Consider the following 26,602-nt stretch of genomic DNA (forward strand, 5'->3'; position numbering starts at 1 on the left):
TACTGGCGGCACTGCTGCATACATTTTGGCTGCAGGGTGCTATTCTAAAGCACCCTGCTAGCCAAATGAGGCTAGCAAAAAAAAAGCTCAGGAGAGCCAGACCAAATGATTCCAGGGGCCTTATACGGCTCCCGGCCTGAGGTTCCCCATCCCTGTCTTAGACAATGCTTAACTTTTTCAGTGACATAGCAAATGAGTTAAGTATGAGTTATGATGCTTCAATGCGTTGTCGTATTTACGAACCTTCATCACACCGCTAGTTACATAAAACCCACCTATTCTCACTAGGCCACAATCCCAAGCGGCTATAGTTTAAAATAATTCACACACATAAATAAGATTGGCAGGGAACAAAGTAACTATGAAGCACCCAGGATTGGCTGGTTTAAACCACCAGGTGTTGCGCCTGTAGTCACAGCATAAAAAAAACAAAACACCTTAAATTTTTAATTTTTTTTGATATCTCCATCTCTCTCTCCATATCTATTTATCCTTCTGCATACACTTGTAGATGTTGGGAGCAACATCACGACGGCTCTATGTCGCCCTTCGGACTTGCATGCAACGTTGTTGATTATGCGCGGGAGCGCACTTAATCAGCGACATTGAGTTGTACACACTAGACAATGTTGCCGACATGTCGGCCGATCCGGCCAGATCTGTGTACCGGCCATAAAAATCCTATAGGACAGGAGAAAACCACAACTAGCATTCTCAATCTTACAGGGTAAACAACGACAACACATTAAAGAGGCAATACACAGATAAACACCTCACGGTTTAATCTCCGTGTTTAATTCAATTCAAAAGGATCTGCGAAAAATATATAAGTTTATCACCAATCGCGGCTATCCATTAGCGCCCGAACAATGTCCAGGGATAATTAGATACCACCCTTAGTCTGGTTCTCTTTTGAGGAGATAAAAAAAAATCCTAATAACTTTGGATTGTTACAAACCTTGATCAACCATGTTTAATGCTTTCTAATACATATGTTTCACAGTATTACTATAATAAGCAGGATTAAAAAAATGTTTTAATTAAAACATTCATGCAAAAAAAAAAAAACCCTGGTAGCACCTAGTCATTGGGGTCAATCCAATTAGCAAAGAATCCAATGTCTGTGTGAGCTAGTGTGGCAACAGCCGCGCTGTATGGCAGCCTCAATTTGCACAAAACCGCTTGAAAAAAAAATTAGCGAATTCAGGCAGAGAACGTGCTGCGAGATGCGGTGCCGTTGACAGTGTTTAATGCCTTGGCAATGGCAACTTGCACCTTTGCAGCTAACTGAATTGACCCCATTGAATGCATCAACTGAAATAAAAAAATAAATATATGATACAATAATGTCTGAGAAGTAGGGTTTGTCTTTAAATAATTAGAAGTAAAAGTGCAAAAACAGGATTTTGGTACTTACCGATAAATCCCTTTCTCCGATTCCACAGGGGACACTGGAGTTCAAGACAGTGGGGTATAGACGGTGGTAGAGCAGAGCCTGGCACTTTAAATAATTCTGAAGTGTGACTGGCTCCTCCCCCTCTATGCCCCATCAGCCCCAGTTTTAAGAACTGAGCCCGAGAGGAGACGGTAGACAACAGGAAAATGAGGAGAAGGAGAAGACCACAGAACGGAACAATACCGACTGAAGGAGAACAGAGGAACCCACTGCAGGGAACACATGCAGTCACACAACTAGATAAGGACCCAACAAAACGGCAGGAACGCAGCGCTGGGCGGGCGTCCAGTGTCCCCTGTGGAATCGGAGAAAGGGATTTATCGGTAAGTACCAAAATCCTGTTTTCTCCTTCATCCACTAGGGGACACTGGAGTTCAAGACAGTGGGGACGTCCCAAAGCCAACCTCCCGGGTGGGAAGCGCGGAGAACCTGCCGACCTTTCGGCCAACCGAAACAGGGACAGCCCAAGACTGGAGGCATATCGTAGAGCCAGGAGACAATCAGAGCTCCTTGCTGAACAGTCACAGACATTCCACAACTTACAGCGTAAATTCAATGGAATACGGCTAGAGAGTAGCCGCAGATGAGAAGCATCAGAACACCGTAAGCTCAGCCAAAAACAGACCAAGCAAGACCGCTGGAAGCAGAAAACCCCAACTAGAATCCATAGAATGGCAGTAACATGAGAACAAAACTCGAGAAAACCGTACCAGCGACAACTACAGGAAGCTGCAACAGTCTCAGACAGCAGAATCCCAGCACTGCGGGACATCAATCATATAGATAAAAGTATAATGATACCAATATACAGAGACGGAGCTGAACCCGTCCACAGACTCTTAACCAAGCAAACAAGGAGGCAAGAGTCACGACCTAACAGTCGCCCTGAACCATTCTCGAGGTCCAACTATAACTACTAAAGGGTTGGTAACCAGTGGAAGGTTTAGACCATAGAAGTTGTCAACGAGTGGCGATCCCACTGGGCATGAGACGGATACGAGAGGATTCAGACTACAATTCCTTCCAGTGGGTCAGACGGCAGTACCACCCCTCCTGTCAAACAGCAGACAACTTCCTACATGATGGTAGAGTGTAATCAGTACCAACTACTGGCCTGAACATAGTATGAAAACACCCAGGATACCCTTAGCAGAAAAAGAGCACGGATGCCACCTCCACCCAGGGAGAGTTACCAATATAGGGAAGTATCCCATCCGCAAGGCTAAAGCACTAGGACAACTTATGAAGGTACCATTCAGGTACCTGTCAGTGTGCTGAATTTATCAACAGATACTGAACAGGAAACTAACCAGGCCCTCTGTATGGAACATAGAGACTGTCACACTTTATAGTAAAGATGTGCATTAGCCCATAGATGCGCTTCAGTCCATAAACCCAACAGATTCCAGTAGAATAGGGTCACAAATCTCAATGTTACAACTATGCACCTACACACCAGGAAAGCTCTAAAGTGTACAGCCAACTGATTTAAAAGAACTGAAGGCTGCTAGGACAGCAGCTAGGGTGCGTAAGAGAGAATAACAGCTATGTCAGGATGCATGAAAAGGAAGCATCTACCGAGGCATTAGTGGGGTAAGCCCGCTTACCTGTGAGCAACCAGAAGCCCTCTGGACGCTATGTAGAATGTCACTGACCTTATTCATCTCACAGCAACCCACCACGACAGGTACAGAGAGTAGCCTCAGTGGGCAAAGATCAATGCTCTACAGCACGGACTTCAGTCTGGAGATGCTGCAGAAGAAAATACTGTAGAAACTAGCAAATTGTTAGTGGAGACAAGAAGGCCGTACAACAGGACGCTATACCTGAGCCTGTTCCATTAGGGATATGTATCCATATAGAGATTACACATACCCCAAAAACGGTCTGCTAGTGTATCCTTACATTAACACTTATAATGGTGAAGTGTGTATTACGCCCACAATCTGATACAACCCAGGCCAGACCCTGCCTATATCGGCGGGTGGCCCTAGGCCTCATGTAAATTAACTAAATAAGCCATGAGGATGGAATAGATCCAGGATTCTCTATGTACTGATAGGAAATGTACCCAAGGGACCATCAGATACCCATTTTATTGAGATATGCGACAAGACAATAATATAAAGTACCAGAATCGATGCTGGGAAAGGTACCTGTACATAGACATAGAATGCGTTAATTATCCCAAGTAAGAAGATTATATATATATATATATATATATATATATATATATATATATATATATATATATATATATATATATATATATATATGTAGTGATAACGCCAGTCAGGGCCAAAAACAGATTTCTCCAATTATTAGGAAAATTCATACAAGGAACGGGAATATATCAGTATATATACACATACAACACACACATAAACATAGCTGCATGAAAAGACAAACTCTTTGAAAGGAAGAGTTAGTACCGACATAGTAAGTCACTTGTCAAACTCCTGCACCAGGAGATCAGCACGCTACATACATATATACACACACACACACACATATATCCCACAATAGGAGATCAGCATGCTATATCTATATATACACACACTGCATTCCTAGTGTCTTACAAGTTTTGTTACTAAGTGCGCCCTAGCGTGTAGTTGTAATTAATAGGTCCCCCGAAGTGGACGCCGTAGATATAGACTGATGGAAACAGGACTATAACCCGAGGCGGGTGTAAGTACATATCCTTATATACATGTGTGGACATACAGGAAGGCCCCAGGACATGTATAGAGTCCATACTAGAAGCAATGCCGTAGGAGCCTCTGACTATCCTATGTAAGCTGCAGAACATGACTCTAGTCTATAGAGCCACCATATAATATGTATGTATATAACAGACAGCCTCTGGTAAACCCTGGCAGCTTTCCAGACGTGGAATAATATGTACCTTAATGATTGTGGAAGTATAGGCATACCTACACATATCCATAATTATATACATATACACACACACACCACCCAATCCCTAGGGAGAGATGGTGTAAGCGGAGTTATAGAACAAACTACCGGATCAGGAGAGTCCAGCCTCTCATCGCAGCATCCTCTTTAAATATGCTAGGTATCAGACATAAAACTGAGAAGAACATATCCTACCCCTGCTTTAATGGTAAGGATAAGAAGATATATAGATATATAGATATATATATATATATATATATATATATATATATACACACACACACATATACACACACATACAAATCCCCACATGCCTACGCGTACCTACATACAAGATTAGTAGGTGACGATATAATTTGAAAAATATAACAAGGGCAATAGTTAGAGCCATGGAAGGAACTGAGCCCCAGGTCTTAACGCCGGGTTTAGTATAAAATACAAGTATATACATACATGTGGCTTACCTCCACGCAGGGAGACTGCTCATGTGCCGCGTGTGGCCGTCATTCTGCTACGGCGTTGGGGCAGGAAATGTTAGCAACGTACTATCCCAGACTGATTGCGATCCTGGGACCCTTCCGTTACCGGTGTACTCGCCTTATCAGGTGTGCCCCAGATGATGGAAATCAAAAGATGACCTCAGTGATGCGAGACAGCAATGCCAACCACCACAACGGCCATATGTTACTACTTCGTGTTGTGTGTGCTGCCGAAGGGAATAAATAAGATATAAATCCATATAGATGCATACCTTCTAAGGTAAGCACCGAAGGCTGTTGAGATTTAACATATGTGCAGCCACATATATGCATGAGAACAGTACGGCTCATTCTTAAGGTGAGCCAATGTGAGGCATAAGCCTGAGGATGGGACGCACCCTTTTTGTAACCTTGAGTTAAAGATATTCAATAACCGTAATTTCTGGCAGCAGCCAGAACAGTGGCCCCGACTATGCATACCATACACATTTAGGCAGAGTGATTTCTGGCAGCTATAGATGCAAGAAACGCACTGCATTATTCTGTTACACATCAAGCATATTTGCCCCAGATGTTCAATGTAATAAGCCTGCCGCACCTGGTATATCCAGGCGGTCTCCCATCCAAGTACTACCCAGGCCTGGCGCTGCTTAGCGTCCAAGATCAGACGAGATTGGGCGTGTGGCCATAAGCGCTGATAGATATGTGGTGGGCAAAGTGGCATGGACACAACCTCTATATTAGGCTGTGGCATGTTCCTCCCTGTGCTTCATTTTTTATTTTTTTTTATTTATTTATTTTTTTAAATATAATATTAAACCAGTACACTGCCCAGTTCCGTAGGGGAACTACCGACGTGCAATATAACAGAGATGAGGCAGAGCCAGATCTATATAAAGACTGCAGGTTAAATTACAAACTCCACAGTTGTGTCGTTAAACCTAATAAGACCAGTGCTGTAGGTTTAAGTAAAGAAAAAAAAAAACGGGAGAGGCCATATGCAAGCACAGGGAGAACATACAAACTCCCAACAGCTAGGGCCGTTCTGGGAATAAAACCCACAACCCTTTTAAGGGTTGCACCCCCCACAGAACTCCAGAGTGAGGATGCAGGAGATGCTGGCAATAAGCCCCGGCTCCTTTTAAGGCAGGTGCATATGCTGTTTTAAAATACTCGCTGGAGGTAATGACGGCATCTGTGCACGCCAGCATGGACTAGACTCCGCCCCTTATCAATAAGCGGGCGGGGCGCAAACAATGGCTGGTATAGCAGCGCGAGTGGGGGAGCGGGAACGTAATAGCCAGCGCCGGTGCATCTTCATACAAGCACCGGCGCCGCAACCAGCAGCCGAGAGCGCTGAATAACAGCCTCGCTCTCCGGCGGCTGTGTGCAGAAGCCAGCGCTTCTACAAGCACCAGCGCGGCAGGGAACAGCCGCTCTGAGCAGCTTCCTAAGCCCCGCCATGCGGCCAATTGTAGGCAGCACCGGTGCAATCTTCATACAAGCACCGGCGCCGCAACCAGCAGCCGAGAGCGCTGTGAATAACAGTCGCTCTCCGGCGGCTGTGCTCCTTCCCCTGCAGAAGCCAGCGCCAGTGCTTCTTCAAGCACCAGCGCGGCAGGGAACAGCTGCGCAATGTAGACTCCCTTATGGGAGTAGCGGGACGCGCAGGCTCCCTCCCCGTGGAGATAGAGAAGAGGGAGGATTCGGCTCTCGTGAGAGCTGACAAACAGAGCGCTGTCAGCTCTATTAAGTCAGACAGCGAGCAGGATATCAGGGCTCGCTGCTAGGCAGCAACATTACAGACTGTCTGAACAGTCTCCCTGTACATGAATCCGCGCTCTATGCGCGGTAGCTCTGCCCCTTGTAATAACGCTAGCGGCGTTTTAACAGGATTCCAGGAGGGGTTATACTACAGTGTATACCACCTGAGCCTGGGAGGGGGCGGAGGGGCCGCAGATTAAACTCCGTTCCCCATAAGGGGAACAGAGCTATACTTACCAGCAGCTGGCATCAGGGCTGCGGCTAGGCATTCGGAAGCACGGACACAGCCTCTATATTAAGCTGTGGCGTGTCCTCCCTGAGCTACTGCCAGGGTGCCTTGGACTCCGACACACACTCTTATTTAGTGGTGGCGGGTCTCCTGATGCCTCCATGTAGCAGGCTGACAGACGCAGCACTCTGTCAGCCTGTCCTCAATGCTTTGTGAAAGCTAGAAATTAAAATAAAGTTGAAATAAAAGAAAAAATACTAAGTGTGGGCTGGAGCTCAGCCCTATGTGACCGGCTCTCTCGGGCACATTCTAAAAACTGGGGCTGATGGGGCATAGAGGGGGAGGAGCCAGTCACACTTCAGAATTATTTAAAGTGCCAGGCTCTGCTCTACCACCGTCTATACCCCACTGTCTTGAACTCCAGTGTCCCCTAGTGGATGAAGGAGAAAAGAGGTTTAGGATCTAGAATTTGGAATGGTTTTTAAGTATGCTTTAAGGCACACATACACTAGACGACAGGTAAAAGACTGCACGATTACGACATTGTAATCATGCAGTCATTTGTCTGTCTGATGTGCCTTCACTGAACGATCAGTCGTTCAGTGAAGGCACATCAATCATCTACAAACATGCTGAACCGGACGATATCGTCAGGTTGTACAGCATGTTTGCACGATGATAGATGTCTAAACGACCAGCGGGAGCGCGCAACGCTGGTCGTTTAAGACATTTTTGCAAAGGATTTGCAAACTATTTATGAACGACTACGTTCAATCGCTCAACAAATCGTCTATCAGATGTGTGCCTTTAGTCTGTCTTCTGTATCTCTGGACTTCACGTTTTATATAACCAGCAAACATTAAAGCCGGCCATACACTGTGATATGCACCGCACGATGGGGAATCAGACGTCCGACATATTGGGTGGTCTCCACACAGAGCGATCGGGTGGCCGACCTCTCGATATGCCGGCTCCCCCCTCCCCCACTCGCATAGCGCTGCATGGGTTCGTACATGACATCCCCAGATCGAATGAACCTGCTGTAAGATCTGGGGGTGCGATGTACGAGCCCAAGGGTGCGCGCTCGGTCCGACATCAGGCCCATACACGGTATGATTTGGCTGCTATATCGCACAAATTCGTCAGTTCGGCTGCTTTATCGAACAGTGTATGGGCACCTTAAGACCACAAGCAATGTTTCCTCCCACCCCCACATTTGGACATAGATGTTAATTTCAAGGATTTCACTAGTTCAAATGAGCATAAAGGAATGACCATTACCTTTTAATTAATTTAGTATTGCTCCTTGCTATGGGCCAGCAGGTTGGGTACGGGATCCAGATGGTCACAATGCTGACTGACAGAATACAGATAACAGCATCCCGACAGTCAAAATCTAGATGGAAAGTCATCTAACCCCCCCAATCCCAACCCACCCCTCCCACAGCCTGACCCTAACCATCCTTTCCCGCAGCCTAATCCTAACCGCGCCGTCCCGTAGCCAAACCCTCCCCCTAGTGCCTAACCCTAATACTCACTGTTGGAATCAGGCGGAATTGTGATAGTCGGGATGCCGCTGTTGGTATTGACACCATCCCGGGCCAGCTTCAAGTACCCGAGACTTCATGTGATTTCTCGAGTGGCTTTCTGCTTGCAACCTACAGAGGTGCAGAAATCAGGCTACCATAGTGCAAGCTGACTAACTGAATCTGCACCACATTCATTACAGTGTATGGCCTTCAAGACAAACTTCACCCCCAGTTTGAGCTTTTTGCAATAAGGTATATGGTTTTTGTCCAGGAGGCGCACTTTTAATCTTCTAAACTAGTGTGGCCTCACCAAGCAGTATGGCTGTAGTTTCATACTACTTTACACTGTGTAAAATGGCCACTGAGCTAGAAGGGATGGTCAAGAACCTTTGCCATTGCTATTGTACCCCTTTAGTTATTGCTCTAGATTCAAAAATATATTGAAGCCCAAACAGAAAGCTTTAACTGACAAAAGTCCACTCACTGTTTTTGTGCAAATTAGGGGCATGAAAGTTTTTGATTTTTATTTAACATGATCAATATAAAAACACGCATTCTGTATACAGCCAAATAAAATAAGGTGAATACTTACCAGAACATTAGGAATGTGCATAGGTTCAACCGTGAAGAACTTTTCATATCTAACAACAGTTTCAAAAAATTCTAAAGTAACGGACGTGTGATTGTAGGCGCTCACACCAGAGTTCACAAGCTGGAAAGGAAAATGACCTTCAATTAGAATTCCAACATCAACAAAATGAAGATTTATACAACAACTGATAAAGGCCATTTTGTACAAAACAAGTATTATATCTTTACCACAACCCTGCTGTTGCCAACCCTCATAAAAACAACAATTGTTTGTTTATTAGGTACATCAAAATAAATGATGTCTGTTCAGACTGAAGGTTAAGTTAAGGGAGTTTACAGGACAGTTTTTATTGAACATAAAAACTAAGGCAGCTTTCCCTGGATGATACAAAACAATACCTAGAATACTTACTGTTCTCATCATATCCTGCAGAGCACTTGCTTTAGCAGCATCACCACAGAAGTGAGCTCCATGGGATGCCGGGATAGCCTCACCCAACATGTATAGTAATCTTATGGCAACTTCTACGTCCATAAAGGGAGCTGTCTGCCAGTTTCTTCAGGAGAGAAAAACATTAATATGAATTAAAAATATATAAACAGTATTTACAATGTGCTTGCAGACCATCCAAAAACAAACTTACATAACACTGGTATCAAAGATTGTCACAGGACACCTTTGGGGATATTAAGATTCTAAAGAGAATCTTAAAGGTGACAAAGTTTTGAAGACTATTTTCTACATGGATTTCAAAAATGGTCATAGAATCTGTTTATAACCCATAGTTTTAAAGTAACACCCTCTTACACATTACGATATATAACCCATGTACAGTGTGATTAGGGAGTTTTTTTTTCAGTAAAATCCATTGTTTTCTTTAATTAGATCGCTCTGGGAAGATTTGTATACATTAAGAATAATAAACAGTTGAGTCATTCTGCTGGATGATACACTTTGGACATGATGGGCAGTATTCAACTGAAGAGAGGTATGCAGGGAGACTTGGACCAGATTCTCCCGAGACCCGTAGCTTCAGCATTGCCCTGAAAATTGCTGTGGAGTGTCTCACAGTGGGAGGAGGGTGAGGAGCAGCAACTCAGAGGCGGGAAGCCTCTGTGAGAGATTGCGCTATGAGCTGGGGGAGGAGCTACGGGGGGAGAACTTACCCCACCCACTGCTGCATCAACCACCAGGGTCGTTGGCCTCTACAACGGTGCCAGATGTCAGACTTAAGTGCCCTGGTGGTCTAGTGGGGTTGCGGAAGAACCGGACGCCCCACCGCAGCATCCTCTGGCTGCTCTCCACAGCCGGAGGCAAGGGCTGCAAAACACTGTATTCTCTGCAAGCGGGGAATCGCTTTACCGGCCTTCCCATTTGTCCGGCTGCAGCGCTGGGTCCCCAGTGAAACGGTTAGCTGAGCCCTGCCGTAATCACCGGACCGTTAAATCAGTGTTACGGCGCCAGCGGGGGTTATTGGAGCAGCAGCGCTGGCACCCATTAGGATACCCAGCGCTGCTTGCTCTAACGAAAAATATAATAGGAAATAAAAAAACAAAAATAAAGCTTGGGGATGCTTAATGCAGCCCCTCTGTCTAAAGATGCAACTCAGCTCCTTCCGGCACCAAACTCAAACAGTCTGCCTTTGGCTGTAGACAGGGAATAGTGGAGGAGTACCGTGGCATCCTGGAAGCTAAAGCTTTAACTGTTTGGTGTCCGGTCAGCTCCAACCAACTACACCCCATGGTTATCCCTGCGGATCCCCTTTGGACCCTGAAGAAGAAATATTACTAGTAAAATGTTCATACCAGTTTCTAAAACTGCCCACAAAATGTGTTGAGGGATAAACACACATTTAAAAGGAAAATTCAGTGGTAACCAAGAGCTGTCTCTGCAAGTTTACATTACATATCTTAAAATGATAAACAAACCTGCCATACAGAGTTGACTTACGGTAATGCTTTTAGGAGCCTTTCATAGCTATGTCAAATTTGTAACAAGGGAGTAAACATTGGCACGGTAACTTACTGCAGTGTACTATTAAAAACTCTGCGAACAGAAGCCAACAACAACTCCGGAGATACTTGTGCAAGACGGTCCAGTAACAATTTCAGCTGCTTTCTATATTCCACAAACATTGCTTCATCTTCACCCTGTTTTGAGACAAATGTTTTCATTGTAGTGTAATGGTAATTTATTTATATAGTGGATTGCAAATATGGCACTCTTTGCTTACATTTTGTACAGTATACATACTAATTTTCACAGATTTCCAACAATACTGCCAAACTATGATTCCAGACAAGCTTTCACCTTGAAAAAGACGCTGTGAGCGTTGAAACACGTAGGTGTTTTTATATGCTTGATGGTGCTCCCTTGGAAAGTACTTTTCTTAATTATAACCAATGAATCTGACTTGGAATATACTGCTAAGTGCTTTCTAACTCCTACTTATTTCTACGGACTTCAGGGAGACTGCATTACCTGCTCTCCAACGACGGATAGAGCCCACTGCACAACTAGTGTGGAGACTGCTTGCCTATTAAGGTCTTTACTCACCTATTGATTGGACTACTGAGTCGGGGCAAATTACTTGCCGGGGATACCAACACAGCACTGCTTACCATACTCAGCCAGAGCTGCCATCCATCCAGAGCAGGGAGATTTACAGCCAGCGCTGATTCAGTGGCGCTACAACTCCTGCAAGTGAATCACTATAAACGCGGTCGCTTCATTTACAAAGACCCCGCCACTGTACTATATGAGCCGGAGCTGCTGTACACTCGAAGGGAGATTATACTGCATCCCTCAGGCGACTACACGCTATTATGGAGTGACTTACTGAACTTCTATTTCCCCGCTGGTCGGGCTCATCAAGATCTGGATACACAGCACTACATTACCAGCTGAATTCTCCCCTTGCTGGACTGCACAACGGGAGTTTGCAGTTAATTCATTGGTTAAAATCTTTGATTTTAACACAGTTTCAGAGTGGTCAAATTGATACAACAGAGTTGGACAGTGAACAATAGTAACACTCTTTTGAATTAACAATGTATCAATTTGTACCCTGTAAATTCGGGACCACTTTTTAACTATTAGGATTTTATCATTTGATGTTTGATATTTCATGCTTTCAGTATTCATATGTCTACATCAGTGGTCGCCAACCTTAATTGAGGTGTGAGCTACTGTAGAAAAATGAAACCTCCTGAAGAGCTACTAAAATTGTTGAAAAAAATATCTGGCTAATAAACGAACAATTGAGGTAATTTAATCAAAAGTAAAAAAATGTTTAATAGAAAATAACAATGCATTTAATTATTACAGTTAGATCATTGTTGCATGTAAAAAAATGTAAGCACAGGCACATTTCACTGTTAATTACCAGCTCCAAGGAGGTACGTGCAGTAGAGGAGCAAAATATATAGCCAGGGCTACTTTGTGATTTTCCGGAGGGCTGGGCGGTACTAACTTGCTCCGTCGTAGCGTAGACGCCGTGGGTGGAACAACGGGGAAGCACGTCAGGTGATTCATGTAGAGGCTGCAGCAATCACCTGAAGTGCTTCCCTTTAGCTCCAACCATGGCGTTGACGCCACAGGGGAGCACACGTCAGAGGTCACTTCCTCCTAGTTGACTCAACAGTACTGCAGCTAGGTGAGCTACCAAAATTAAGACCACGAGCTACTGGTTGGAGACCACTGGTCTACATCTCTGTTTATTGTTACGATGTGCTAATATGCTTATATAAATAAATGTATATTTGTATACACCCTTCTGGAAAACTGATTTGAGCGTATCATAAGATAACTAACTATATGGTTGCCCATTTTTTTCTATATATATGCTTGCCATTTATGAGGGTGACTACCTCATTCAGCCATACTGTTAGAACAGTGATTCCCAACCTCGGTCCTCAAGGCACACTAACAGTCCTGGTTTTAGTGATATCCATGATTGTGCCAGATGGTTAAATCAAAATAACTGAGGTACTAATTAAGTCACCTGTGCTCAAGTATGGCTATCCCTAAAACCTGGACTGTTAGTGTGCCTTGAGGACCGTGGTTGGGAACCCCTGTGTTAGAATATATTTAACTCTCCAGCGCCTGGGCTATATTTAAGCTTCCCTGGAATAATAATGCACTAATCACTAGTTAATAATGCAACATAATGTAGGACTGAATGTGGAAATCATCCCCTCACAACATTACTTTCTAGCCTTTAAAACCTCCACAATGATGACCTGCACATGCCCACCCCAAAGGTATAATTTAAACCTACATTTTTCAATCTTCCATGTGGTGGGTGCGATCTCTAAAAAGTACTAGGATGCCCAAAAACTGTCCATTTCACTTGAATATAGATTTTCACAAGTGAAACAGTGAACGTAGGTTCTTCCCAAACACTATACTGAAGTCACTGGCTACTCTGGTTCCAAAACATACTGTTCCAAAAGGGCTAACATAGTTGTACATTATACTCATGCTTACTATAGGATGTTTAAACACATTTTAATTATTTGGAAAGCCCCTGTCATTTATAGTGTATAGGGACAACATTTTGGGGAGGGGGGGCTGGGATTAAATTTTTTTATTTAAAAAGATACTGTACACAGAGCTTACAGCAAATGTGCAGAAATCTCCAGTTCTATTTCTAGAAGCACATCTATCATTGCCACACATGCTTCTTTACTCTTGTCCAGAAGTCTATATACACTGTCAATGCTCTTAATTTATAAATAAAATATATTTTCAAATATAGTCAAAATCTTTTCTGCTTCTGATTGTATATTTTCCTGATAACAGTGGACTTTTCATCCTACTTAACTTCACTTGTTTGTACTGGCTTCTCTACACTCCTGTTTCCTGTACACAACTTATTTTTAGTCACACAATCTCAAACATATTCAGGTTTACCAGATACCATACATCCGGGATATCTCAGTTAAATTATTAACTAGAATTTTCAACAGATCAGTTATGCTAACCTGTGTCGTGAAACTGATAAAAATTATTTCTATTAGCAAAATATTGTCTTCAAGAAAAAGGAGTGTTATGGTAAAATTACCTTGGTTAACTCTCTTTATTTGAAGTCCATAGCGTCACTGGGAAAAGTCATAATAGCCAGGACAGATAGAAAAATAAAATAAAGTCTGCTTAAGGTGGACATGATGAAGATAAGGAGAGTTATGGGGGGGAAAAAAAAAAAAAAAAAAAAAAAAAAAAAAAAAAAAAACTTACCTTGGTTAACTCTTTCTTCGAAGTCCAAAGAGTCCACACAGAAACACTGGGGTGTAGGTGGGACCTGAAGGATCAGACACCAACAGCAAAGCTTTTCAATCCCAGGATGCTCCGGTCCTTCCCCCTAGACCCCGTCCACAGCCTGAGGGCACTTCAGTTTTGTTAATTAACAAGGCAGAAGCAAGTTAGGAGAAAATGAGGACTGAAGCAAGTTAGGAGAAAATGAGGACTGATTCCTCAATGTACCACTAACTCACACAAAGAAGGAAACAAGTGACCAGGAGTAGAAACCCATAGAAGCTAGGAGCATCAGGGCGGATGCCCTGTGGAGCCTATGGATTTTGAATTTAACCAAGGTAAGTTTTACCATAACACTCCTTTTCTTCTTCAGGCTCCCTAAGGCTCCACAGGGAGACATTAGGGATGTCCCAAAGCAGTTGTTCAAGGGCGGAGACGCTCCTGAGCTGATAGGAGAACCCTATGCCCAAAGGAAGCATACTGAGAGGCGAATGTATCAGGCATAAAACCTAAGAAAGGTGTGGACAGAAGACCAGGTGGCCGCCTTGCATAGCTGTTCAGAGCGTGTAGAATGAGCAGATACTGAAGCCAGTACAGTAAGGCCAGTCTGCATGTAAGCCTGTGAGATAGTCATGCTAATCCATCTGGCCAGAATCTGTTAATTGGACATCCCTTCTTGTGGAATCCATATAGGACAAAGAGGGAGTCCAACTTACTGAGTGAAGTAGTGCAGTCCACATAGCTCTTCAGAGCACGGACCACATCCAACAAAGCCTCACCTGCCAACAGGTCTGGTGAATTAAATGCCGGAACCACAATTTCCTCATTCAGGTGGTAGCGATAAACCACCTTGGGAAGGAAATCTGGGAGTGTACGAAGAAAAGCCCTGTCTTGATGAAATATTAAAAAGGGGGAGCATCATGAAAAGTACCCCTAAATCAGATACCCTACTGGCAGATGTTATAGCCAGAAGAAAGTCTTCGCAGTGAGCCACTGACATTCACTGATTCGAATGGAGGTTCCTGAAGTGCTTGGAGCACCACTGACAAACCCCATGGAGCCACAGGAGGGACAAAGGGATGTTGTATACGTAGAACACATTGCATGAAGAGGTGAACATCCCGTATAGTAGCAATTCTGCGCTGAAACCAGGATAGACAAATCAGACTTGCACTTTCAGAGATGCTAGGCAGAGGCCTAGATCCAGTCCAACCTGAAGATAGGCAAGAATTTGAGAAACCTTAAAGACTTGCAGGTCATAGTTTTTTGAAGCACAACATTGGAAATATGTATGCCATATTCTGTGATAAATCCTGGCTGAGGCCGGTTTACCTGCTCTGAGCATGGTCTGTACCACAGAGCTGGAGAAACCTTTAGCCGTTAGGGAAGGGGGATGTCTCAAGAGCTAAGCTGTTAAAGACAGACGGGCTAGGTCCGGATGTAGACATGGACCCTGAGACAACAGGTCTACTTGTAGAGGAAGTTGGAGAGGAACATCTACGGAGAGCCTTTGAAGATCAGAGTACAAATTACGTCTGGGCCAAACTGGAACTATGAACAGGACTGTAGCCCCCCCGCCTGTCTGAACTTTGGAAGCACTCGAGGAAGAGATATGCCAAATTGAAGTTCCATTTAAATGACAATGCGCCTATGAAGGCTGCGTCGGGGTCCTGTGTTCTGGCTACATGGAAGTTTTTAGTGGTGCTTTTGATGCCATGAGATCCACTTCCGGTAGACCCCATTTGCCCATCAGAACTTGAAAGACTTCTGGAAGTAGAGACCATTCTCTTGCATGCACGTTGTGACGGATGACGAAATCCGCTTCCCCGGGATTAACACTGCGGAGATGGGTGGGAGATTGCGTTCGGCCCATGTGAGAATGCGGGACATTTCTGTCATTGCTGACTGACTTTGAGTGCCCCCTTGGTGATTGAGGTAGGCCACAGCAGAGGCGTTGTCGGACTGTACTTGTACTGGCCTGTTTTTCAGAATATTCTGAGCGATAGCTCTGTAGATGGCTCAAAGTTCCAGGATGTTGAATGGTAACACTGCCTCTACTGTGGACCATCGGTCCTGGAAGGAGTGCTGGCCGGTTACTGCGCCCTACCCTCGGAGGCTTGCGTCCGTGGTGAGGAGAGCCCAGTCCGGGGTCCAAAATGGACGACCCTTGTTCTAATGGTAGGTCTGTAGCCACCAGGCTAGGGACAGGTGTACCTCTGGGGGGAGGCTGATCATCTGGGATTTTTGCAGATGGAGTAGCTCATTCCACCTGGAGAGGATCAGGTGTTGTAGGGGCCTGGAGTGAAACTGGGCGAACTCCTCCATGTCGAAGGTGGACACCATTGATCCCAAGAACTCCATTGCAGAGTGAATTGACACCCGACGATTGTGGAGCAGTCTGCGTAGTCTGTGCTGGATTGCGGAAATCTTGCCCGCCGTTCGGAAGATTCTCTGAACTCGGGAGTCCAGGAGGGCTCCCAAATGTACCATTCTTTGAGAGGGTGTTAGAGAAGATTTTTTTCCAGTTGATCAACCAACCGTGCATTTTAAGAAAGGCAATGAAGAGTCTCTGAGGAGCTGGCCAACAGCAAGAGATGTCCATGTATGGGAGCAGTCTGATCCCTTGACGACGAAGAGAGGCCGCCATAACTGCCATTGATCTTGGTAAAGACCTGTGGGGCCATTGAAAGGCCAAAAGGCAGAGCCTGAAATTAGTCATGTTGTTGCAGCATAGCAAACTGGAGAAATTGTTGTTGAGAAAGTGCTATAGGTACATGTAGGTAGGCATCCTGAATGTCTAGAGATACCATAAAATCCCCAAGCTTCATAGCCAGGATAATGAAACGGAGGGTTTCCATACGAAACCTGGGCACCGTGATAAACTTGTTCAGAGATTTGAGGTTGAGGATAGGCTGATGAGACCCATTGGGCTTCTGAACTAAGAAAAGGGTAGAATATTAGCCCTAGTCCCGTTGTGAGGAGGGGACTCAAATTTCTACTCCTGAATTCAGTAAAGACTGAATGGTTTTTGGAGCAGCAGGCCCTTGGTTGGGTCCGATGGAGGTCCTGTGCAAAAGAACTGCTGAGGGGTCGCCTCAGGAATGAAAGGGCGTATACGTGGGAGACCACTTCCCTCACACCAGGCATCCTGGGCAAATTGAATTTCAGGGAAAGGCCCACCCCGTCAGGCTGTACTACCTTTTGTCTTAAAAAAATATAGTTTTTTTTCTTAAGAGCAGGTTCATCCTCTTCTATTTGTAAAATTGTTTTAACTGCTCTCACAAGAGCAGATATATTTAGTTTAGAGGGTAGCTCCTCTTCTCCTGAGAGAGTCAGAGTGAGAAACCTGCGTCTTCAGATGATATCTCTGAATCAGATAATTGTGGATTGGGAAGATAATATAGTACGTTTAGTAGGTAAAGGCGTTTCTTTCTTCTTCAGTTTCTGTAGGGATCCACAGGGCTACCATGGGGAATATATGATTGGAGAGCAGGCACCAAACAGTTAAAGCTTCAGCTCCAAGGATGCCTCGGGTCCTCCTCCATATATACCCCAACCCTAGCCATAGGACTTCAGTTGTTAGTTTGGTGTGGCAGGATAAAGACGCACATTTGTAAATGGGGACTGCTCAGGCAGTCCTAAGCTTTTATTTTGTGTTTTATTTTATTTTTATGTTTTTGGAATGGCAGTACTAAGCGTCTGAATTAAACCGCATGTACTGCGACTCCATCTAACTCAGCCGAGCCGCAATTCCAGTAACTGGGCTGGTGATCTTGTCGGGTCGCAGCTGAGCTTGCTAGCAGCAATGCTACGATCTGGACTGCAAACGGGCTGTCGAAACTGGATAATTGGCTGAGACCAGATCAGTTTAAAATTGAATCGCAGCAACACCATCTTGCGACTGGCCGCAAGACGCCATTTTGTGAATGGCCGCCTAAGCGCCATTTTAGATAAAAACTCACACTTTAGTACATGTGGCGATAATACTATTAGCATCATGCGATTGCATCCGTGACCATCGCCATAAGGTACGGCGATTCACCAAAAGCCCATTTCATGACTTTACATATTATAAAGGATATATTTCAGAAATGGCTTTGCAGTATGTCAAAATTGGATTGCATTAGCTGAACAGAGCAAATGGCCACGTGACAACTAGCCTGTGTAGATAAGCTTTCTGGATAGCGTCTGCTCTCACTGCAGGTGGCCCGGCTAGAATACACACCTTACCATAGCAGGCTTCCTGCAATGAAATAACTTCAAAGCCAAGAGTGTTATCTTAGGTCTGGGTTTTGTAGCTGGGTTAATTTGCATCCACACAAGAGTCTGGGAGAATAAAGAGCTTTTCTTTTGAGCCTGGGAAAGGTGGGGGGGCTGCTGAGAGAAAAGGCATGTGGAACTAGAAAGCTCAGCATTCAACACTGGTAGGTGTTCACTTAGTGAGATTTAAGTGCACCATTCCTCATACACACATTAATACGCACAATTGCGCTGTTAACTAGTCGCATATTAGCAAATGCATAAGATCTTGTGTGAAAACACTGTTTTATTAGCTTCATGCGCACGCATGTGCCCCAAGTTAACTAGCGTCTTTATATCAAACCCCGCATACTCACACATTACATATCCACATAAAAGGTTTAATAAGCTTTTAGGTATAAGATTTAAGTTTGTGCAGTTAGTATAAATGCTGTGAAATAAAGATATTTGATAACTAAGGTTTTATACATGCTAAGAAAGCAGTGTTTGGTTTCGTATTGATGCGTACTCTTTCAACAGAATTCCAGTATTATCGGTGTGGAGATCGCATCATGCATTTTCAACTTATGGACCGCAGAGACTTCAAGCAACAAAATGTATATTATATGAACAACTGTTAGGATGATTGTATGGGGTGGGAGGGCAGAGACCCCCAGTTGTTAGAGGCTGGAAAGAGTCTATTTGAACCAGCCTGTTAAATGCTCAGTAACAGATGCTTCCCCCCCCTGGGAACCAATGGCATAAGCAAAGAAACTTCTCTATAGTCCTGTCTATTCTAGGGGGGTATAAATATGTGTGCTCCAACACTGGGTTCTTAGTCTTCTTGCTGAATGACCACGGGGTTTCTTGCTGATGCCTAACATCTGGACCAGAAAGCGCGGCGTATGTATACTGTACTTGGGGTCTGTATAATTCCTTTGCGTCTAATTGTGTCTGGATCAATAGCGTGTACCTGACTGTAATTTTTACTTGAATAATACTTTGTGCTTCGGAACCACACGTTCCAAGTCTGGAGTCTTATTTACTGTATGACTGCGTACGCAAATTGGCGTCATCCTTACAGGTTTATAGGTAGGAAATTTGAAGGTATAGGCAGGGGTATATAGAGGTTCTGATCCAGTATCATCAGGGCGCACGGAGATGTCAGGCAAGGAGATTCCTCACATAATCATGAGTGGTAGTCCTTGCTTCTGGTGTCAGACGCACCAGAATCTGCTGCAATCAGGGCCTGGGATTGTCCGCGTCCTCACACCACCACTGGGGTCTGACGCCAGGGTTCAAGCAGCTTAGGGAAGGTAGGTGCTCCCCTGGCAGCTCCCCTCCCGACATAGACACAGTCCCTACGAAGGGTTGCTCCGCCTACTCTCCACATGTATAGGAGACGCACACTGTTCATGCTCAATGCGCCATGTAGCTGTTGGTTTCAGGAGGGTTTGGGTCAGTCTCCTTGTATATCTCTCCCTTGATTAAGGTATATCGTGCTCTATATCGGACCATTCCTTTGTATTTGTGTAGTTGATTTAGAGTCGATTGTAATTTTACTACGAATGCATTGTATGTGACTGTTTGCTAGCTGCTGTATTGACACTGTCTTTTATTTCTGTCTGTCAATTATAACTATCACCGGTTTTCACTCCATCCTCTTGGGGTGGAGGTTTTTCTCTGAGTACACATTCATTAAGATTTTGTGAAGGCTGTCAGATAACATTGCAATTATTGCCTTTATTTGAACATGTCAAAATATAAAAGGAAGACAGTAGGGGGAGCCCTCTGTGCTGGTTTTATGTAAATCATGTATGGCTTCTTTGTCCCCTCAGGACATTAAGGATGGTTTGTGTGCTGTCTGTTATAAAGAGCCACCTCACCAGTCCAGTTTACCTGTCCCTGGATAAGAGCCTTCTTGGGTAACCCTCTTTGTCCCAGGTAATGGAGCAGTTTGTGGATCGTATGCCTGCTCCCACTATGCCTCCTTTGATGGGGTGTCCACAGCATGCTATGTTTGCACCTCCTATGCAACCTTCCTGGAAGGATGTTAATGGCCATTCTAGTGAGAGCATGGCACCATCATGTTGATAGCAGACCGGTAGTTACTAAGGCGCCTAAGTGCAAGTTAGCTTTTTATCAGTCTACTCAACATATGGATTGAAACGCGCATCAGAGGATTCAGATGATGCGCAAGGTTCCTCTCCAGGGCCTAGCTCAGGGGACGACGATCATCCGTCCACAGTGGATGTTCCATCTTTGGTGAATGCGGTTAAATTAATCCTAGACATTCAGGATGATGAACCAGCTCATACTAAGAAGGCTCCAGTGTTTTAATCACCACCGGAAGGTGATCAAAACGGAGTTTCCTGTATCTGAACAGCTCACTGAGCTTAAGAATGAGGCATGGTGTCACCCTGACAAATGTTTTTATGTGAAGAGAACAACATCGTTGTATCCTTCCCGGCTTCTGTATGTACTAAGCGGGAAGTACCACCTACATTGCCTATTGCGGCGGCATCTTCCCCGTAGGATTCCACGGATAAAAAGCTTTAAGCATGTCTTAAAACAATCTTTTCATCATCTGGAGCGGTTACTCGTCCAGCTATGGCTGGAGCCTGGGTAGCCAAAGCCGTTGAAGAAAGGATTGGAGCATTGGAAAATTCTCTACCAAATGCTGCCAGAGAACAGATGATTTATATCTTGCATATACGGGAAGCGGCTTCCTATCTGGGAGGAGCTGCTGTAGATGCTGGAATTTTAGCTTCTAAAGCATCAGCAGCTTCAATAGTGGCACACAGGGCCCTTTGGTGAAGATCCTGGAAAGCTGATACAGGATCAAAGGCGGCGCTGGAAGTTTCACCTTTCGATGGAAAAGTACTTTTTGGAGCAGGGTTGAATAAAATAGCAGCTACTCTGGCAGCTTCAAAGTCAGCAGGTCTGCAATCTACGGAGTCTATAAAGTCTAGACAGGTTTTATTTTGGTCCTTCCATTCTCAGGGACGAGTAAGGGAACAGCCTTGCTCTAAAACGTCTAGTTTTCGCAAAATATCAAGGGCGACAAACTAAGAGGTCTGGCCCGGGAAGACGTACAGCTTCTAAGCCGGACGACAAACCCTCTCCCTGATGGGGCGGGGCATCCTCCTGGGGGATCCCAGGGTGGGAGGCAGACTTCTTCAGTTTGCGGATTATTGGTGTCAAACAGATGCCTGGGTCCAAGAAGTGGCCTTGCAGGGGAATACCCTCACTTTCAGGAGGCATCCTCCCCAGAAGTTTTTATTGCACAGATCCTCCAGCAGATGCGGTAAAGGCCCTTCAGTAAGCCATTCACTCCTTGCAACAGGCGAAGTGGTAATAGTTTTGTTTCGCAACAGGGAAGGGGCTATTATTCCAATCTATTTCTGGTTCAGAAGCCGAATGGGGCTTATCGCCCTATACTAAATCTAAAAATCCTCAACAGGGTTATCCATGTACTCAAGTTTCGTATGGAAACTCTCCGATCAATTATTTTGGCAATGGAGACGGGGGAATCACATGGTTTCCCTGGATATTCAGGATGCATATCTGCATGTTCCTATTATACTATCCCACCAACAATTTTACAGTTTGCGGCCCTTCAGCAACATTACCAATTTCAGGCTCTACCCTTTGGCCTATCTACGGCTCCCTGGGTATTTACCAAAATAATGGCAGTCACGACGGTCTATCTCAGGCGTCAGAATTCTGCTATATCTGGACAACCTTATGATAATTGCACAGACTCCGGTTGTTTTACAAAACCATCTTCAACTGATCATAGCCTGCCTACAAAAGCACGCCTGGATCATCAATTGGAAGAAATCACTTTCTCCAACACAGCAGATTGAACATGTGGAAGCTCTTCTGCATTCCCGGGCACAGTGTTTCTGCCAGAGAACAAGATAAAGGGAAAGGTACAAGCTGTACAGTATAGAAAGTAGAATTTAGCGCTAACACAAGTCACATACAAATGCAGAAAAATATTACATATGAATGTGGGCAAAGGTGCAACCTCCTAAAATAACGTTACCAGATGAAGCAAAATACAGTCTCAAATTATGTGCGTTCATTGAGGATTGAAAAGTCCTTCAATTTAGACAACACCAAATCCAACAGATGTATCCCTCGTAGATCGCATATAAAAAGAAGAAAAGAATCGCACTATAGCGTAGTAAAATTTAATCACATAAAATATCACATATCTAAAACACAAATCCTTCACCAACAAATAAAAAGCGTACCAGAGATGGCGGTGTATAATGCAGACCTATTCACATATGAGCCAATGTATCCCAAAGTCTCCCGGGAAGGACCTGGAATGGCAGTGCTTATGTGTGTATTCCTCGCCAAGATGGAGATCCTCTGGTGCTATATCTCTGTCACCAACGCGTTTCAACTCCCTTCTGGAGTCTTTTTCAAGATGTGTTTGGTTGGTGGTAGAGCGATCTTTAAATACCCCTCACCTGCCTCTGATAGGTGGTCAGAGGAGGAGGGGTTAAATGGTTGCATACATTTAAACAATCAAAAACATATTATATTCCTTTCTCAGATCTAACATATAATGACTCACTATAATAGGTCGACAGTAATTAAAAAATACATATAATAAAAAATATCTATCTCCTGGAACACAAATTCCGACAGTGCTACGTCACTTCCTGTTTACCTTTTTATATAAATCCGGGAATGCCTCTAATAAACATCATTCTCTCTGTATGCTAAAATAGCTACTAGACACCCCCACATTAAGGAGTAGCGCTCACGTACCTTCTAGTATCCTATGTAGATCTAATTCAGACCCGGAAGCGTAACACACGCCTTTGATTATGAGGCATGGAACACATACTAACCACGTGTCCAAGAGTCGCGCTTGCGCCTCTTACCACGACACAGGAATCCACCGGAAGTCTGGTAATGTGCCGCATGCCTCTAATTCAGAGGCGTGGAACGCAACGCTCTCCTAATCCCGGAAGTTGGTCTCAAATGCTTTCCAATATCATGTAGGGATATAGAAAAAGACCGGAAAACATATCGCATCCCTTCATCATTTGGTGTGCAACATCTGAGTTCCGATAAAAGCAATATATCACAACAATGAAAGGAAATAAAATAAATAGGTTCACATCATAATATACATCAAATGTAAACAGTTCTCAAATATAGTAAATAACATTAAAATTCATAAAATGATCCTACAAATTTTTTTTTTTTTTTTTTTTTAAAACAAAATCCTCATAGAAACCATTGTAATTCAAAATCAACATTCAAACCCTTAGGTGCTAAAGTGCCAAGCTCAAATTATTTTCATTTCTGATTGTGCCAATATGGTGTCTACATCTTTTTTCCTCCAATGTCCCTCAACTTGTTTGATTCCTACAACTAGTTTCAAATCTGCAACGGAACATTGATGAAATTCTTTAAAGTGTTTAGAAAGTGAATGGTTTTCGTATCCTTTTTTTCTATTTCTAATATGTTCAGCCCATCTAACTCTTAGAGGTCTAGATGTGCGGCCTACATATTGCAGGCCGCAACTACATTCTAATAAGTAAACACAGTTATTATTGCATGTAATGAGAACTGTTTACATTTGATGTATATTATGATGTGAACCTATTTATTATTTTATTTCCTTTCATTGTTGTGATATATTGCTTTTATCGGAACTCAGATGTTGCACACCAAATGATGAAGGGATGCGATGTGTTTTCCGGTCTTTTTCTATATCCCTAACATGATATTGGAAAGCATTTGATACCAACTTCCGGGATTAGGAGAGCTTTGCGTTCCACGCCTCTGTATTAGAGGTGTGCGGCACATTACCAGACTTCCGGTGGATTCCTGTGTCGTGGTAAGAGAGGCGCAAGCGCGACTCTTGGACACGTGGTTAGTATGCGTTCCACGCCTCATAATCAAAGGCGCGTGTTACGCTTCTGGGTCTGAATTAGATCTACCGTATATACTAGAGTATAAATCGACCTGAATATAAGCAGAGGTAGCTACTTTTACCACAAAAAACTCGGAAAACTTATTGACTCGAGTATAAGCCTAGGGTGGGAAATAGCAGCAGCTGGTAGTGCCCCCAGTAGTAATCCCTCCTGGTTGTGCCCCCAGTAGTAATCCCTCCTGGTTGTGCCCCCAGTGGTAATCCCCCCTGGTAGTGCCCCCTGTAGTAATCCCCCCTGTAGTAATCCCCCCCTGGTAGTGCCCCCTGTAGTAATCCCCCCCTGGTAGTGCCCCCTGTAGTAATCCCCCCCTTGGTAGTACCCCCAGTGGTAATCCCCCCTTTTAGTGACCCCAGTAGTAATCCCCCCCTGGTAGTGCCCCCCAGTAGTAATCCCCCCCTGGTAGTGCCCCCCAGTAGTAATCCCCCCTGGTAGTGCCCCCCAGTAGTAATCCCCCCCTGGTAGTGCCCCCCAGTAGTAATCCCCCCCTGGTAGTGCCCCCCAGTAGTAATCCCCCCCTGGTAGTGCCCCCCAGTAGTAATCCCCCCCTGGTAGTGCCCCCCAGTAGTAATCCCCCCCTGGTAGTGCCCCCCAGTAGTAATCCCCCCCTGGTAGTGCCCCCCAGTAGTAATCCCCCCCTGGTAGTGCCCCCCAGTAGTAATCCCCCCCTGGTAGTGCCCCCCAGTAGTAATCCCCCCCCTGGTAGTGCCCCCAGTAGTAATCCCCCCCTGGTAGTGCCCCCAGTAGTAAAGTCCCCCCCCCAGTAGAGACGTGATAATAAAAAATATAAAAAATCACTTACCTGAAACTCCCGCTCCTGGTCCCGCCGCTATCCGCTCCTCCGGCCGCTTTGCATGGGAGAGACGTCATTACTCATGACGTCTCTCCCATTACACACTGCGGGAGCCTGAAGATGGCTCCCGCAGTGGGAGCAGCAGCAGCCGCTGAGTCTGACAGACTCATCGGCTGCTGATTACAACAAACACACAGCTGCCGGCTCCGGCGGCTGTGTGTTTGTGCTGTGTAGCGCTGACCGAACTCCGTCCGGTCAGCGCTACACTTCACTCGAGTATAAGCCGAGGGGGTACTTTTTCAGCACAAAAAATGTGCTGAAAAACTCGGCTTATACTCGAGTATATATGGTACATAGGATACTAGAAGGTACGCGAGCGCTACTCCTTAATGTGGGGGTGTCTAGTAGCTATTTTTGCATACAGAGAGAGAATGATGTTTATTAGAGGCATTCCCGGATTTATATAAAAAGGTAAACAGGAAGTGACGTAGCGCTGTCGGAATTTGCGTTCCAGGAGATAGATATTTTTTATTATATGTATTTTTTAATTACTGTCGACCTATTATAGTGAGTCATATTTTAAATCTGAGAAAGGAATATAATATGTTTTTGATTGTTTAAATGTATGCAACCATTTAGCCCCTCCTCCTCTGTCCACCTATCAGAGGCAGGTGAAGGGTATTTAAAGATCGCTCTAGCACCAACCAAACACACCTTGAAAAAGACTCCAGAAGGGAGCTGAAACGCGTTGGTGACAGAGATATAGCACCAGAGGATCTCCATCTTGGCGAGGAATACACACCTAAGAACTGCCATTCCAGGTCCTTCCCGGGAGACTTTGGGATACATTGGCTCATATGTGAATAGGTGTGCATTATACACCGCCATCTCTGGTACGCTTTTTATATGTTGGTGAAGGATTTGTGTTTTAGATGTGTGATATTTTATGTGATTAAATTTACTACGCTATAGTGCGATTCTTTTCTTTTTATATGCGATCTACGAGGGATACATCTGTTGGATTTGGTGTTGTCTAAATTGAAGGACTTTTCAATCCTCAATGAACTCACATAATTTATGAGACTGTATTTTGCTTCATCTGGTAACGTTATCTTAGGAGGTTGCGCCTTTGCCCACATTCATATTTTTTATCACTGCTTTCGAAGTGTTGTATGACCACTTCAGTGGACTGAAGAGCAGCATCAATTTATTGAAGCTCAGGTTCCTACTTTGTTATTTTCAGAAAAATATTACATGTTTACAATGGGCACTAAAATCAACTACACAGACCACAGTGGCTGGTAGGATATAGTGCTGTATGACCTGGCCCGTGGGAGAGTAATACAGGGAGATTGGACCCAGCTTCCCCGGAGATCTGCTTGCAGA

General features: G+C 44.5%; 1 protein-coding gene across 1 annotated transcript in view; it reads right to left on the reverse strand.

The window, feature by feature from the left end:
• Positions 1-26,602, reverse strand: part of XPOT (exportin for tRNA) — a 121,464-nt gene that overhangs the window by 24,311 nt on the left and 70,551 nt on the right. Inside the window, exons 12-14 of the mRNA XM_088454649.1 lie at positions 10,991-11,115; positions 9,377-9,521; positions 8,966-9,085 (exon numbers count right to left, since the gene is read on the reverse strand). Of these exons, the coding sequence (XP_088310775.1) occupies positions 8,966-9,085; positions 9,377-9,521; positions 10,991-11,115 (390 nt within the window). The remainder of the gene's footprint in view (positions 1-8,965; positions 9,086-9,376; positions 9,522-10,990; positions 11,116-26,602) is intronic.

Source organism: Taudactylus pleione, unplaced genomic scaffold (assembly GCF_031769625.1).
Source record: "Taudactylus pleione unplaced genomic scaffold, aTauple2 ptg000040l, whole genome shotgun sequence".
Classification (NCBI taxonomy): Eukaryota; Metazoa; Chordata; class Amphibia; order Anura; family Myobatrachidae; genus Taudactylus; species Taudactylus pleione.